The sequence below is a fragment of the Carassius carassius genome, chromosome 38 (genome assembly GCF_963082965.1).
Source record: "Carassius carassius chromosome 38, fCarCar2.1, whole genome shotgun sequence".
In the NCBI taxonomy this organism is placed as follows: domain Eukaryota; kingdom Metazoa; phylum Chordata; class Actinopteri; order Cypriniformes; family Cyprinidae; genus Carassius; species Carassius carassius.
The window spans coordinates 26,209,484-26,225,541 of NC_081792.1; the positions used below are offsets into that span (position 1 = coordinate 26,209,484).

General features: G+C 36.4%; 1 protein-coding gene across 1 annotated transcript; it reads right to left on the reverse strand.

Moving 5' to 3' along the window:
* Positions 1-1,424: 1,424 nt before the first annotated feature.
* On the reverse strand, positions 1,425-12,367 carry elk4 (ETS transcription factor ELK4). The gene is made up of 6 exons (XM_059529819.1): positions 11,441-12,367; positions 9,959-10,275; positions 8,070-8,777; positions 7,588-7,791; positions 5,007-5,123; positions 1,425-2,918 (listed from the first exon to the last, which is right to left on the reverse strand). Exons 2-6 carry the CDS (start codon positions 10,196-10,198, stop codon positions 2,817-2,819), a joined length of 1,371 nt encoding a protein of 456 aa, XP_059385802.1. The 5' UTR covers positions 10,199-10,275; positions 11,441-12,367; the 3' UTR covers positions 1,425-2,816.
* Between the last annotated feature and the right edge of the window lie 3,691 nt (positions 12,368-16,058).

Genomic DNA, 16,058 nt, shown 5'->3' on the forward strand with positions numbered 1-16,058 from the left:
CATGTCAGTTATAAATCATGGCTTGTTGAGTTTAGGACTCTTAGAGGTAGGGTTTTATGTTGTGCAACCTTGTTTTAACCTGGTTTAAACAAGACAAAACAACGATACTGCACTGACATCAAAGAGTGGCTGCAGAATTTGGTTCAGACATTTAGCAATCTTTGCCAGTGTCGTGCAATATTCAATTCTCTTGCAGAATACAAAGTCCACTGGCCCCTAAAATAATTCCAGACCTTGTTCTGGGTATTCTCTATAGTATAATGCCTGATCAGAGACACTACTTTACACTTTGTGGTAAATAAATCACTTAATCTTTTAAATGACACACTACCATGCAAAAGTTTGGAGTCAGAAAATCTTATTTAATGTTTCTGAAGAAAGTCTCTTATGCTAATCAATGTTGCATTTATTTGACCAAAAAAATAAATACATTGAAATTACAATTTAAAATAAATATGTTCTGTTTTAATATGTTGTAAAATGCAATTTATTCCTGTGATACAAAGCTAAACTCCCAGCATCATTACTCCATCCTTTAGTGTCACACGATTCTTCAGAAATCATTCTGATATGTAAATATAATATAATTCCAATATAATATTTTTTATTATTATCAATGCTAAAAAAAGTTAAATATTTGTTTGGAATACATTTTTTTTCTTCGAAATTCTTTCATGACTAGAAAGTTCAAAAGAACAGCATTTATTTGAAATAGTAATAATTTGTAACATTATAAATATTTTTACTCACATTTTCGATCAAATGCATCCTTGAGGAGTAAAAGTATTAATCTCTAAAAAATAAATAAATAAAAAAAGCTTACTGACCCCAAACTTTTAAATGATAATGTAACTTTGTATTTACTATAATGCAGTTATATTGGAAATAAATTTGATGCTTTCAAAGCATATGCCAGTTCTGAGTGAGCATAAACAGAAAAAAATATCTTATAATCTACCAGCAGGTGTTAACTGGACCATGCTAACCAGCTACAACAAGGACAGACACTTCTGACTGGGCATTAATCAACAGCTTTGCCTTGTTGTCCGAGGTAGATTGTATTGTGCGGAGGGATTGAATCTTGCACAACACTGGGAAAGCTGACAAATGCAGGAATGGTTTTGAGTATTTGGCCTGGACTCTACAGACAGCAATCCAGTTACGGTACACATCCAACTGATCTCCACCAATCCAACCATCCTAATGGTGGGATGAGGCTTTAAGCACTTAGCCGGTGCCATTCCATTCCATTTTATGCTGTCTAGGCTCCATCAGCTTGTCTATTGGAAGTCCTTGGGTTTTTCCACTCAACTGAAATCATTCCTAATGGCTTCCAGTCTTTCAGAGAGGGGAAATCGTTTCGCGGAGTAGATCTGCATGATAAGCATGGCTGCAGTGGCATATCTGGTGGTGTTACGGTAATGGTTCGATGGCGTTGGGGCGTGTGTGGAAACACGCTTCATTAGACAGTCGCCATCAAGCATTGGAACGAGGATGATGTCAATTCAGCCTACTAAACAGCCTCTCAAAAATGTGCATCATGGTCAAAGCACCAGAAAGCTTCGTGGCTTCCTGATTGTTAGCCTCTATATTCATTAAGAGATGTTCACCCAAAAATGAATGAAATATCTATAACTTTGTTTCTTGTGTTCAACGCAAAATATGTATGTGTATCACATATCTCAGTGTGAAGGTCAGTTGGGTTCAGTGTTCTTTTGTTGACTTCCATTGCATGGACATTCTCCAAATGACTGCGTTCCTCAGAAAAAATAGAAAGACATGCAGGTTTGGAACGATGTGAAGTTTCATTTTTGATGAGCTATACAAAATAAACTTGACTTCTGCTGACTCTGATCACAATCATTACATAAAGTGATTGTGTTCATGTGGCTCTTAAACATTAAAATGTTGTCAGGAACATTTTGAGGGTTGCACCAGCTAGCTTTACTAGGTGATGCACTGAATTGTAGATGTAGACATAATAGAATGAAAATTGGCATGTACACAAACTGCGTCCCAGAGTAGATGGGTGACATTAGATTTTCAAAAATAAGCCAACTAGTTCACTACTTCTTATCGGCATGGGTAGTAAACACGAACAGGCGCAAAAGCCCTAGTAAGTGCAGCTTGTTTTCATCCAAGTGCTGTTTGTGGGGTTATTATGACAGAACACTTTAAATACATGGCAGTAAGTGCAGCATGAAGAAAGATACAAGGTAAAACGGCGGTCACCTTTATCAAAATCACAAGGCAAGGGGCGGTTTAGCTTGGCAAGGCATGTTTGTTTGAGGACTTCCCAAACAAAAGGCAAAAATGAGTTGAACTTGTTGGATTATGTACAAAATTATCTCTCTTTATCCAATGCTATACAAACACATGGTGCCGACGTCATGCGAGAATCTCTTCTGTGTCTGATCGAAGTCCACAAGACTCCACAAGAAGCAAAACACAAGGAAATTCAATCAGGATCCTAATCAAATGATCAAGCAATGGATGTTTTATGATAAGCTCGCATATTGGCAGCTGTGCAGATCAACAGCCATCTGCTTTAGTCTCACCACAGCCAATCCCTGAATAGCAGTGCATTAAAAAAACAAGATTTACAGTGTCCTGCAGACACTATATGATGGCTTGATATAAATTCGTATGGACATCAAAAAGGTTCAAGGGTCAAACGGATGCTCTTGACGCTTAAACGCTGGTCACAAATCTTCGTTACCTCAAGGATGTCAGATCAGGTGAACAGAATGAGGTTAATCTGTTTATCAATCAAGAACGTGAGGCAAAGATGAAGTGTGCCAGTCTTTCTCCCTCTCTTATGTCTTCTGTGGGTCGGGTGAGAGAGGGCCGGGCGTGTTGGTGCCGTCTAAATTATACACGGGAACAGAGAACTGCGTGGAACTCAGGACAGAAGGAAACTGATAAAATGAAAAGAAACAGAATGAAAAAAACTGAAAGCATCTGTTCTGGGACATTGTTATTTTAAAGGGGTCATATGATGCAATTTCAATTTTTCCTTTCTCTTTGCTATTGTTACATGAAGATGATCTGTAAAGTTGTAAAGACTAAAGTCTCAAATCCAAAGAGATATTCTTTATAAAAGTTAAGACTCTGCCACGCCACCCCTTAAACGGCTCATTCAAATACACCCCCACATCTCTATGTCACTATGTGGAAATATTTGCGCAAAGAAAGAAGCCGTGGTTTCAGTAACTACAGTTAGTGTTGAAGCAGTCATGTCAGGGAGATGCTGTGTGCATCTAGGCAGAACCAAAAGCACTTTATTTGGCCTTCCGAAAGTAGATGCATTTAAGAATCTTTAAAATTACTTACAACAGAACAGCAACGCATTTTATGGACGACTATTTCGTGAACCTAGGACAGGAGGTACTTCTGACTTTGCTACGACAATCTGGCGCTTCTGAATCAGCGACTGTAAGTATGTTTTGATATTAGTTTAAGTATTTGCTACTGAATGGTCAAATGCAGAGTTTAGCGCATTGAGTGTGTGTGTGTGTGTGTGAGTGAGAGACAGAGCATGTGTGTGTGTGTGTGTGTGTGAGAGAGAGAGAGAGAGAGAGACGGTCACATAGTGGAGTCAGCTGTTTTAACCGTCCGTGGCTTGTGTACTGCAAACACATAGGAGCTTCATCACTGTGTCTGTCTCGTGACTCTGTTCCTCTTTCAGACTTAAACTGTTGGCAAAACTAAGGACATTATTAACCTTCTTTACATTTATTTTGAAAGATGAAGCTCGTGATTATGGAAAGGGGCGTTACATTTCCGACGAGTGCTTGCGGTGTTCAGCCAATCACAATGCAGTGGGTCAGTTGGCCAATCAGAGCAGACTGCACTTGTCGGAAGGAGGGACTTTTGTAGAAAACGACGCGTTTGAGAGGGGCGGGGCACAGAGGACCTACAATAATGTACAAGATTTGAAAAATAATGTGTTTTTTGAACATTAAAGCATGTCAACATATTCTGTTGATCTGAAAAAGCATCATATGACCCCTTTAATGTCTACTCAATGAACTCAATGTGTCTAAAGGTGTTTTCACCTGTGTGAAAACTATTAAAATTGTTTTTGTTAATTGAAATAAAGGTAAAATAAAATAAATATTAAATGAAAAACTTAAGAGAAAATTAAATAAAGTTTGTTAATTTAAATAAAATAAAGCTAAACAGAAATATATATATAAACAAAAAAGCATATAACAAAGTTACTAAAACTTAAGATATAATTAAACAACAAAAAAATTAATAATAAATACTATAATAATAATAATAATAATATATAAACAGTACTTATATAACAAGTTTTCAGACTTTTAAACCAAATGTTTCTGCTGCGGATAGTTTGATTAAGTTGATAAGAAAGATGCTGTCAACTAAATCATCCATTAATATCCAATAATTAATAACCAATAACTATACCAAATAATAAAATAAATTTTAAAGCAACTTTAAAGCAATAATTATAATAAATATTATAATAAAATATTTAAATAATTTTTTTGAAAATATAAATACCGGTAATACATTTAGTTATAAAAACTAATTTCACTACAAAAAGAATAAATAAATAAAATTACTATGATCACATAAGTATGCCCCACCCCACCCCTCCACCCCAGGGCTTGGAAAACACACTTTTGTAATTCTCTGATGTTTCCTGCTTTTCCAGGCCTGTGGGAATCCTAAACAATGCTCTGAATCCCAAACAATTTTCTGAACCGACTCAAAACCTTGCTCAAAGACATCACTCCCATTACTTTAAACAGCATCGTATCGAGTTGCTTATGATTTTTGTCTTGCTCAATTCAGTGGAAATGTGGGCTGGTATGAGCACAAGCACCATACTGAGTGAAAAATAATTTCTGTGATCCTCACAGATGACGTGATTTGAATACATATAATAACATGCGATTGTAATCTTAAGGAGGGTGGAATCAAATTTTGGTTGAGACCCAGGCCATCAGCTTAGTAAATCATTTGAAGTGACTCACCTGGAAGAGGGTATGTGTGCCCTGTCTCCGGGCGGGACTGAGGGGTGCCACCGGACTGAGTGTGCTCCAGAAATGGATATTGGACAGAAGTGGACTGGGTGTGAGCAGCAGGGGAGTCTGCAACAAATGTGAACTTTTTCAGTTTTGCTCAAAGTGAATCTCTTTCCAGCTTGCATTCATTAAAGATGCCTTCCAAAATACTTGTGAACATCACACCACAAAGCATTTGCAGGACTTATAACCCTGAAATATAAATGTTTAATTAAAAGTGGCTTAATGAGACTTTAAGAAGCAATAAGAATTAATCACAGGCCAACGGTGCTGCATTTCCCCAAAAACCATAAATAATGGATTTGAATTATAGTATATTTCATCTTTCATCTCACTGAAGAGACAGCAGGAGGTTGATCCTCTGGAGTGCTCATAAATGCAAAGATTGTGAAGTCTTAACGAGGTGATCCATCAAAGTAGCATCCAGATAAACCTCACCATATGATGACGATCATGTAACAGCCAATGAGTGTCTCCAAGGCACATCATCACCAGTTTAAGAGGTGCACTACTGCCCTCTAGAGTCTTTAAATTACATCAATGCAACCAAATTACCAAAAGGACTTCAATTGACCTCATCATATTCCCGTTCAGGACTACCACACATTCTAAGATTGGTTGTAAAATGATAATTTTCTTTTAAACATCACACTCTCAGAGACACTGATTATTTTTATCATCATTGGTAATTTCTTTGTATTTTTACAACAGCCTGCTTACATATGCAAGCATATTATGCATATAAAACAGGTTCACAAGCTATTTTGACATAAAAGTTGCAAATATTTCAAATAATAATTCTGAATAAATTGCATTAGAATACATTCAAGTATCTCTATGCAAACGTCAAATGCAAATAATATAAAAAATGTCCAATCACAGCTTGCAGTTAACAAAAATCACTTATTTTTCTTTCTCCTGCACTAGACTATCCTATTTATGCTTTGCTTGCTGAATTTTGTTGGCAAAATAATTATTAATTTTGAACCGATGGAAACTCTGACCACAAAATCTTAAAGAGACAGTTCACCCAAAAATTAAAATTCTGACATCGTTTACTTACCCTCAAATTGTTCCAAACCTGTATGAGTTTCTTTCTTCTGTTGAACAGAAGAGATTACATTTTGAAGTAGTGTTGTCAAAAGACCCGGTACTTCGGTACCAAGTCGGTACTTAAAAAATTTAAATGTGACGGTACCAGGTTTCTTTTAGTACCGTTAGTACCGAGGTCCCGTTCAAACCCGGTTCAGCGCTATGATTTCCGCGAAGCAGAAAACGAGGACGGAATCTCAAAATCCAGTCATGAAAATGAAACCTACATTTTAATATGGACAGTCATGGAATTTGTCAAAGTTAGCATAAATTAATAAAATCAAATCTCCATATGGACCAGTATCTGTAAATGTTAAGCCGCAAAAGTTGTTTGAAATATGAATCCGTGTTCTGTGCGTCTCTGTGTGAATTAATGAATGGCAGAGACGTGCGGGTTTGTTTACTACATAGACTGAAGCGCATGACGCTTGCATTAATTTCAGCATCTGAGCTTCAGAGTTCTCTCTCCATCAAGCAAACTGAACTTTTCAGTTCATCTGGACGCACAGCGGCACCTGTATTTGATGCTCTGTAAACTCTTTGTGAAGGCGCATGACTCATTGTCGCTTTACTGATAGCGCTGTTTCTCACACATGCAAAGAGCGAGAGTCTTACCACGCTTTTTTTTACAGAAACCCTCAATGACCAAAAATATCTTAAGCATCACCACCAGTCTTAAGTTCAGTTAAAATGACAAATATGCATTCATTAGGCCTAAAAGTTAATTTTTACATAAAGGCATTGTGCTAGAAATATTACTATTATTTAGTAAAATGTATGTGATACTGCTACTACTGTTGAAAAAATTTATAAAACTTTATTTTTTAAAGAAATAAATCACAATATTTCTTCCATGTTTTCATTTTAATAGCAAATCCCCTTTATTTACCAAAAATAAAAAGTTTAAATTTTATAAATTAAAAGACAAATTAAATTTGGGTGAAACTTTATTATATAACTTGTAGAAAAACTTTAAACACAATTGTAAATAAGTATAAAGAATGGCATTGGTTTTATTTTTTAGTGCTAAAAAGTTTTTTTTTTTTTATTAGCATATTTTTGTGTTTTGCTTTGGTACCGAAATTGGTACCGAGAACCGTGGATTTTCACTGGTATCGGTACCAAATACTGAAATTTTGGTACCGTGACAACACTATTTTGAAGAATGTTAGTAACCAAACAGTTGACGATAGCCACTGACTAATTTGTTTACCAACATTCTTTAAAATTAATTTAACATTTTGGGTGAATGTGTGTGAAACAAGCATTTAATAAATGAAGCGTCAGCAGTAAATAACTGCACAAGAGGATACCATACGCCTCTAGTTAGACGGACAGAAAATGTGACCCAGACACAAATCTGCTGACGGTCTAATGATTCTAACAAATCAATGACAGCATTGTACATGTGTAATGTGGAGGTCAGGAGGGGACTGACCTGCAGGAAGGCTGGGGTGAGAGAAGCCGTAGGGAGGGATGGGCTGGACAGATTGAAAGGGCTGAGGTCAGAGCTGGTCACCACCAGCGTCGGCATCAACTCAAGGCCTTTGGGTTTCTTAGACTTTCCACTGAGACTGCGGGGTGGAGATTCAGACATCTCAAACACTGCTATAGAGTCCTTGAAAACAGAGATGGGCTGGTCCTGATAGATCATGAAAGGAAGACAAAGATGAACATGTTACTATGTTTGCGAGGTTCAATACATTGTAGAATTTGAACAGGATAAAGGTGGGCATTATTCTACATTTAGAAAACAATTCTTTTTTTATTAGAAAAAAGTAAATGTGGAGTTTAAAAGGCCTCAAAGCTGCTAGCTTATCTTCTAGGATTTAAAACCCCACCTTCCTTCCAATATCATGTATATTTGTATTTTCCCAGTGGAAGTACTGAATAAGAGGGCATCAGCACTAAGTGTCATACCTGCAGCTGTAACTCTGAGGGCTGTGAGGAGAGGGACTCGATTTCACTGTCAATCACCAGCTCCTGGGAATCCGTCATCGGTGAAGAGGAGGGCGATTTGGAACGAGGGAGCGGCGATGGAGACACTCTTGAGAGCGGGAAGCCCGTCATGGCATTCTCCGAGGTGGGATTCTCCACAAATGCACACACTACATGCGAGACGGGTGTCTGTTTGGCCTCAGGTTCTGCCGGAGCAGGGGGTGGGGCTTGGGTGGGCTGTGCCGGAAGTTCAGGCTTCTCTATAACAGACGGAGTGCCCTGTCTGTTCTGTGGCATGGTCCCAAATTTAATGACGGTGGGTGGCTGGGGTGACTCCTGGGCGGCCTTTTTCTCCATTAGCTTTTCCCCTGGATTTTCAATCTTAATGGATTTAAAAAGTTGCGTTCCTGACTGAAGAGAGTTCAAAGTGAAGGAAGAATACAAGCCTGAGTGGATATAATCATTCCGGCTGGACGATTTGGACTGACCCGGTGTTCCTGCACCTCGGTCTGGGATGGCTTTGTCGTCTTTATCCCTGGAGATGTTTGCAGGTTTGTCAGAGAGAGGCAGAGGTCCGTTTGAGCCGCCGTCTGCACCCTCCGTTCTGGCTATGACTTCTCCTTTTAGGATATCAGGGTATGACACGAAACGATACACAAACTTCTGCCCATTTACTTTTTTGATGATGTTCTGCAAGGAAGAACATTTGAGAAAATTCATGTTTATTTAAGTTGACTTTCTCCTACATAAAACTAAAAATATCTTTGCAATCACCCAAAGAAATCAACTAAAATGCCTTGCATGTACATTTTTTAAATCCAGTCTATTGCGTTCCTCTATGCTCGCTCGCTCTCAGAAAATTACATGCAATTAAGTAAATGAACCTATGTTAAGAGACCAGGAAGAATGCAGAAAACAATACCTCTTGCCCTGTGGTGCCAAGATGAGGCTTAAAAAGCTATTACACTAAAACCTCAAACACGCGGTTCCCAATCGAGAATAAACTCCTGGCAGGGCCATTACTTCCTTACTGCACTAACAGGGTCAGTGACCCTTCTGTTTCAGTTCAGACTCAGAGTGACTTGATTGTGTGTTTAGAGCATCAAAACTATGGAGGAGTGTGGGGGTGGTGAGAGGACTGAAAGCTAGCAATTATAATACACACCGATTTAAATATATGAGCACAAAAGCGTTCATCAGGAAAAATCAGAAAAGCCTGAAAGATTAGTTCATCCAAAAATAAAAATTATTATAATCTATAATTATTTTATAATTTATAGTTTTTATATGATATTATATTTTTATATAACTCAATATAATAAAGTTATTTAGAATTTTTTAATAATTAAATTCTAATTAATATTTGCATATTGTGTAGAAGAGTTTAGCAGAACATTCACACTTGTATGATTCTCCTCCCATACAACTGTCAAGCTACATGACGACAAAAAACAGCATAAAATGGTATAAAAGATGTATAAACAGTTTTCATGTTAATAAATTAACTAATAAAAGGTAAACAATAAAATGTATTCTATTTTGCATGATAAAAAAATCACTAATGTCAGCTGGTAAACAAAACTGTTCTTATATAAGGCAAAGATCATGGAAGGCATCACTATCTAGGAAAACTGACAAAACTGGGAGCCTGCTCCACATAAAAATCTATTAAACAGCTTTAAAAAACTTTCATAATATAGAGCACAAGTTGATGGACTACCTTTATAATCGTATTTTGACTAAACTCATCCACAGCTTCTACAATCATCAAAATGCAGTAAAGTAAGTTGCAATGGTTTGGACCAACATGAGGGTGAGTGAATGAGATGTTGCTGGCTCCTGAGATGTTTCAGATGCTTGACAAAACACACCTTGTCATAGTAGTAACGCAGAGCCCGGCTAAGTTTGTCGTAGTTCATGCTGGGTTTGTTCTTGCGAACGCCCCATAATCTGGCCACCTCTTCCGCTTGCAACAGTTTGAACTCTCCATCCTCGTTGGTCCAGCAGATAAGCCGGTCATTGCTGGGATCCAGCAACAGCTGCAGCAGGAACTGCCACAGGGTCACTGAGCTGTCCATGTCCTTCTCTATCTGCAGATGTGGGGTAAACATTACCTGATGGGATCCTGTTCGGTATCACAGCCTGACCGACACGTCACGCCATATTCCGGCTAATATCCTGACAGAGGCTGAAATTACAATCAAGATTCAATTCCATCAATTAGATGGGTGCATATACATGCCATTGCCTTACTCAACCACTGATGTTTATCATTTACTTTTTAATAAACATAGGAATTCATAAAAACATGGTAAATATGCACACCATCTTATAAACCAAATGGTACTGGACTTCAGTGTAATCCTGGCAATGCAGAGAGTGCAGGATGACTGTGTGAGTGTGTGTGTGTGTGTGTGTGTGTGTGTGTGTAAGAAGCTTAAATTAAAAATAAATCTGCCTTGACTCATCCGATATCCAGCTGGCAGTTGCCAAAGAGCGCGAAAAAAGTCTCCCACATATAATCTGACAGAACAGAACACACAAATATAGAAACAACAGACAGACGAGACATGACAGCTTTCCTCAGACTGTAGGAGACCACGTCTGGGAATTTCAAACTACACAACAAAATCAACAAAATGAACATAGATATCAACAGGAATTACATATAGCTCAAAATTGTGGCCTGTTGCATGATGACAGTGATTGCATACTGTAAATGTGAAACTTGTGCAACTCTAATTTAATGGCTACAATTTGATGTATATTTTGTTGATGCATATATTTTTTCTCCAATTTTTAAAGATCCAAATGACCCTGGATCTCACCTTAATTACACTTTAAGTATAAAACAATGCAATGAAGCACGTTAATAATAAATAAATGTACAAATTAATCTGAATGGTTTTGATTGTAGATCTCCTCTTATAATGACAAATTTCATCCGTATATAGAATACTATATAAATCGTTTAAATTAGGCTAAACATTGAAACTACACATATACCTTTGTTTTGAACTTTAAATTCCAGAACCAAAGTCTGGCAAAACTGTGATAATAAAGCCTAAAAGTGTATTTAAGCATTTAATATCACATAAAACTTTATGTATTGTGGACTGCTGTAACGTATGCAAACCTCCACGTCAACTTGACCACATTTAACTGTCCAGACGGGTCAAAGTACATCATTTAACATTCGTTTTACTTTTCAAAGTCCTCTACAATACTTATAAAGTCAAAAAATTATAAGGTGATTGATAATATAATCGGACGTCCAAAAATGTTAAGCTACAACCTGTAATAGTATAATAAGATTCGCTCGTTAGCATCGAGCTAATGTCTGTCAAACTCACCTGAGAAGCTTTTAGCTCTCCAGAATCGGTCCTGAAAGGGTTTTTCGACGGATTAATACCAAAAAAGAAATAAAATAAAAAATGCTGACTGTTTTCTTGGACGTTTACATCGTGTAAAAATATTTGGTGGTCAGCTAGCATAGCGTGCTAGTCCGCCAGCTAACGGAGTGTTAGCGAACTCTAGACTCATTAAACATGAGCTGATAGAAATTCGACTAATGTTATTTAAAGCGGTTTTCCGCCTTATTTACGTTACAGTGTGAACGAAAAAAAAAAAACTGGCAGAGAAGGAGAAAAGGAAACGCTAAAGTATCTGCATATAACGTAACGTACTCATATTTTTAGCTGCAACCACAATAACACAAAACAGGAAGCAACAAGCCCACCAGATTAAATACTTATAACTCCAACAGCGAGCAATAAAACTCCACAACAAAGCCTCGGATTTTATGAATCTATAAAACAGTGAGGTCCCTCCAATTGAATCGCGTTAATATCCTCCAGATGTAAATTCAGCATGAGAGGTAGCCAGTGAAGTGCATTGAAAGCATGTACAGTAAAAAAGATTCAGCCCTCACATTTTGTTGCTTTGCAGCCTGAAACAAAGATGGACACAGCTTTTGATTTATCCAACCGTATCTTTTACTCGGATGTTATAAATTGCACAGAGTAAATACAGCTGGATAAAACAAAAACTGTGTCTGTCTTCAAATCAGGGTGCAAAGCAACAAAATGTGATTTTAAAGGGGGCTCATTCTTTTCTATATGCACTGTAGATAATCTCATGATGGACTGTCTCATTTCACCTATTACCACAACAAAGTGATTTAACGTATCAATACATACAAAATACTATTTGAGTGAAAATAAACTCTTATATAACATCCATTCAATTCGATTACACTTGACATTTAGATAAATGACACAAAGATGATAGATAGATAGATAGATAGATAGATAGATAGATAGATAGATAGATAGATAGATAGATAGATAGATAGATAGATAGATAGATAGATAGTACATGTTCTTTAGAAAGTGCAAAAAGTTAAAAGGTTAATAAAAAATGGCAAGCGCAGAAAAACAAGTTTATCATAAAATATAATATTTTCCTTACCAAAAACATAAGGGATCACTTGTTAACAACACATATACACATGTAAACACCCTCTTCTGATGCAATTGGATTAAAATTTACCACACCTTCCGACACCGCTGTCATTTATTTATAACTTTGTCTCATTCGTACTTATTTGCCTTGTGCGTAGGAAAGAGTGGCAGAATAAAAGTGTAATTTTAGTCTTGTGCCAGCTCCAGCCACCGCACCTTCCAAACAGATTCCAGCGCTGCGGAAAAAAAACATGGGAAATAAGTGCAGGCACAAACCCAGCATTCCTACAAGATCAGTGACTGATGCTTTTACTAGAAGGTTTTTGTGTATGATTCTTTACAGTTATTCTTCAGAAAAGAGTGCTAATGGCAACAATAAGCCTTTATCCGGAAATAAAAGTGCTCTACATTATAAAGAAAATCATGTGAAACATAAAAAGCATAATCACTTATTTACAAACAATTTTCCATAAAACACCAAGGTTTTTTGTTTTTCTTTAAAGAAATGTTCATCTGTGACTTGGACATTCATTCTTTCAGGTGCATTTAAAAAAAATTGAATATCATGGAAAAGTAAAAAAAAAAAAAAAAAAAAAACTCATATTCTAGATTCATTGCACACAAACTGAAATATTTCAAGAGTTTTTTTGTTTTAATTCTGATGGTTATGACTTACAGCTTAGGAAAATAAAAAATTCAGTATCTCAAAAAAATTTTATATTTCATTTTGAGCTTGATTAGTTTGATTAATTTTGAGTATAAATACTGGGATTCTCTTGGGCTAGTTCAGAACATGCAACCACAATTATGGGAAAGACTACTGAACTTGACAGTTGTCCAGAAGACAATCATCAACACCCTTCACAAGGAGGGTAAGCCACAGAAGGTCACTGCTGAAAGGGTTGGCTGTTCACAGAGCGCTGTATTGAAATACTTTATAGAAAGTTGACTGGAAGGAAAAATTGTGGTAGGTAGGAAAAGGTGAACAAGCAACAGGGATTACCACAGCCTTGGGAAGATTGTCAGGAAAAGCCGATTCAAGGGTGGACTGAAGTCAGAGTCAGCGCATCAAGAGTCACCACACTCAGATGTCTTCAGTAAAAGAGCTACAGCTGTCAAATCCATAGAACCAAGCCACTCCTGAACCAGAAAAAACATCAAAAGCATTTCACATGGAGTAAGGAGAAAAAGAACTGGACTGTTGCCCAGTGGTCCACAGTCCTCTTTTCAGATGAAAGTAAATTTAGCATTTCATTTGGAAATCAAGGTCTGGAGTCTGGAGGAAGACTGGAGAGGCACAGAATCCAAAGTCCAGTGTGAAGTTTCTGAAGTCAGTGATGATTTGGGTGCTGTGACATCTGCTGGTGTTGCTCCATTGTGTTTTATCAAGTCCAAAGTCCATTTATCCATCTACCAGGAGATTCTGGAGCACTTTATGCTTTCATCTGCTGACATGCTTTATAGCGATGCCGATTTCATTTTGCAGCAGGACTTCAGCACATGTCCACAGTGACAAAACCACTTCCAAATGGTTTGATGACCTGCTTGATTGGCCAGCCAACTCACCTGACCTAAACCTCACAGAGAATCTATGTGGTATTGTGAAGAGGAAGATAAGTAACATACAGAGGAGCTGAAGACCGCTATCAAAGCAACCTGGGCTTCAGTAATGCCTCAGCAGTGCCACAGTCTGATCGCCATCGTCATTCATGCAAAAGGAGCCCCAACCAAGTATTGAGATAATTAAACCTGCTTTGGAGATCTTGAAAATGGAGATCTTTTGTAAATCTTTTTTTGATTGATCTCTGAAAAAAATACTAATTTTTTGAGATACTGAATTTTTTATTTTCCTAAGCTGTTAAGTCATAAACATCAGAATTAAAACAAAACAACTATTTTTCAGTATAGATTGAATATTTCAGTTAGTGTGCAATGAATCTAGAATATAAGAAAGTTTGCTTTTTTAATTAAATTTAACTTTTCCATGATATTAATTTTTTTTTAGATGCACCTGTACATACAAAAATGTTTATTAATTAATCTTTAAAATCTTAATTTTGTCTAAAATAGGCTGATAAAGCTTCTGGTTATGCATAACTACCGTAATTCCTTTAAGTGGAAATCTCTTTCTGATATCTTTGCACTTTACACTGTTATTGTTAAATAAAGCTAAAACTATACCAGCAGTTGTATAAATGTTGCCTTTGCAACTATAACTGAAATAAAATAAGCTGAAGTACTAAAATGACTAAAAATAAAACTTAAAAAAGAACTGAAATCTAATTAAAAATATTTACACATCAATGACAAAAGCATAAAAATTCTAATTAAATTAAGTTGTAGTAGAATAACTAAAAAAATACAACTGAAATAAAAATAAAGCTAAAAAGAAATCCTATAAAAAAAAAACAATATAAATGACAAATGTGTATACAATTTAAAATGAAATTAATATAAAAAAACAACAAAAAAACTCATACTAATATAGTTTATAAATAACACTAAAACATTGATTTTCACACTGTCAGAAAAAAACTAATTCACATGTTTACCTTCATATAATACTGATTAGAGTTAGTATTATATAGTAAGTCAAGATTTAATTTGTTTTTAACCCAGAACTTTCCTTTGAATAGCCAATTAGACTCGTCTAAACCTTAAAGGTGACATATCACAGCTTCCCAAAAAGTTCCTTTTTTGTTTGTTTTTTTACTTTATTTTCTTACATTGGAAAATGGCATTTTTCAGTTATTCAAAAAATATAATTTAAATTTGACCAGATTTGACCATCTATATGGTATGGGAGCAGCTATAGTCGGATGGTCTGTGTAAATGGAAACTGTTAATGCATTAACATGATGTTGTAGGTAAAGGAAATAATTTAACGCCTTTATTGGGGTGAAGGTGGCGGCAGAAAAATCAAGGATGAGCCCTTGCAAGGGAAAATAATCTTAGAATTCCCCAAAACAGACATCTCTCTTCAAAAAAAAAAGGGAGAGAACAAGAAACTGAAGATCTTACATGACAGTACTAGTGGAAACACTGTAAATCAGGATGCTCTCGGTGCGATATTAAAAAAGAAGTACCTACGTGATCATTCAGAAACTGCTACAAAGTTTAGAGTATTGATAAGTCCAGATACTAAGCGAGCACCCGATAGTTCAAGAAAGCCTACATGAGCTACTAAGTAGAGGGAACAAAAATAATGCATAAAGTTCTTAAGACCAGATGTAAAAAGGCTAGACGATGTCAAGGAAATTCACTCCATGTGGTAGATTAACATGACCCTTTTTGAAAAGAAACTTATTAATGACAGAGTTGAAGCCTTCAATGATGTATCGGTAAAATGATGTCCAGATAGCTTCATTTCGACAGGAAGCGATCAGCTGCCAGTTTTTGTGGACAGTAACACCTGTCCTCAGCAATTTAGCTTATCAACCGTGACACGGCACTAAGTAGAAAAAATGCATTGATCTAATGCAAAAAGCACATTACGACAACATAAAGG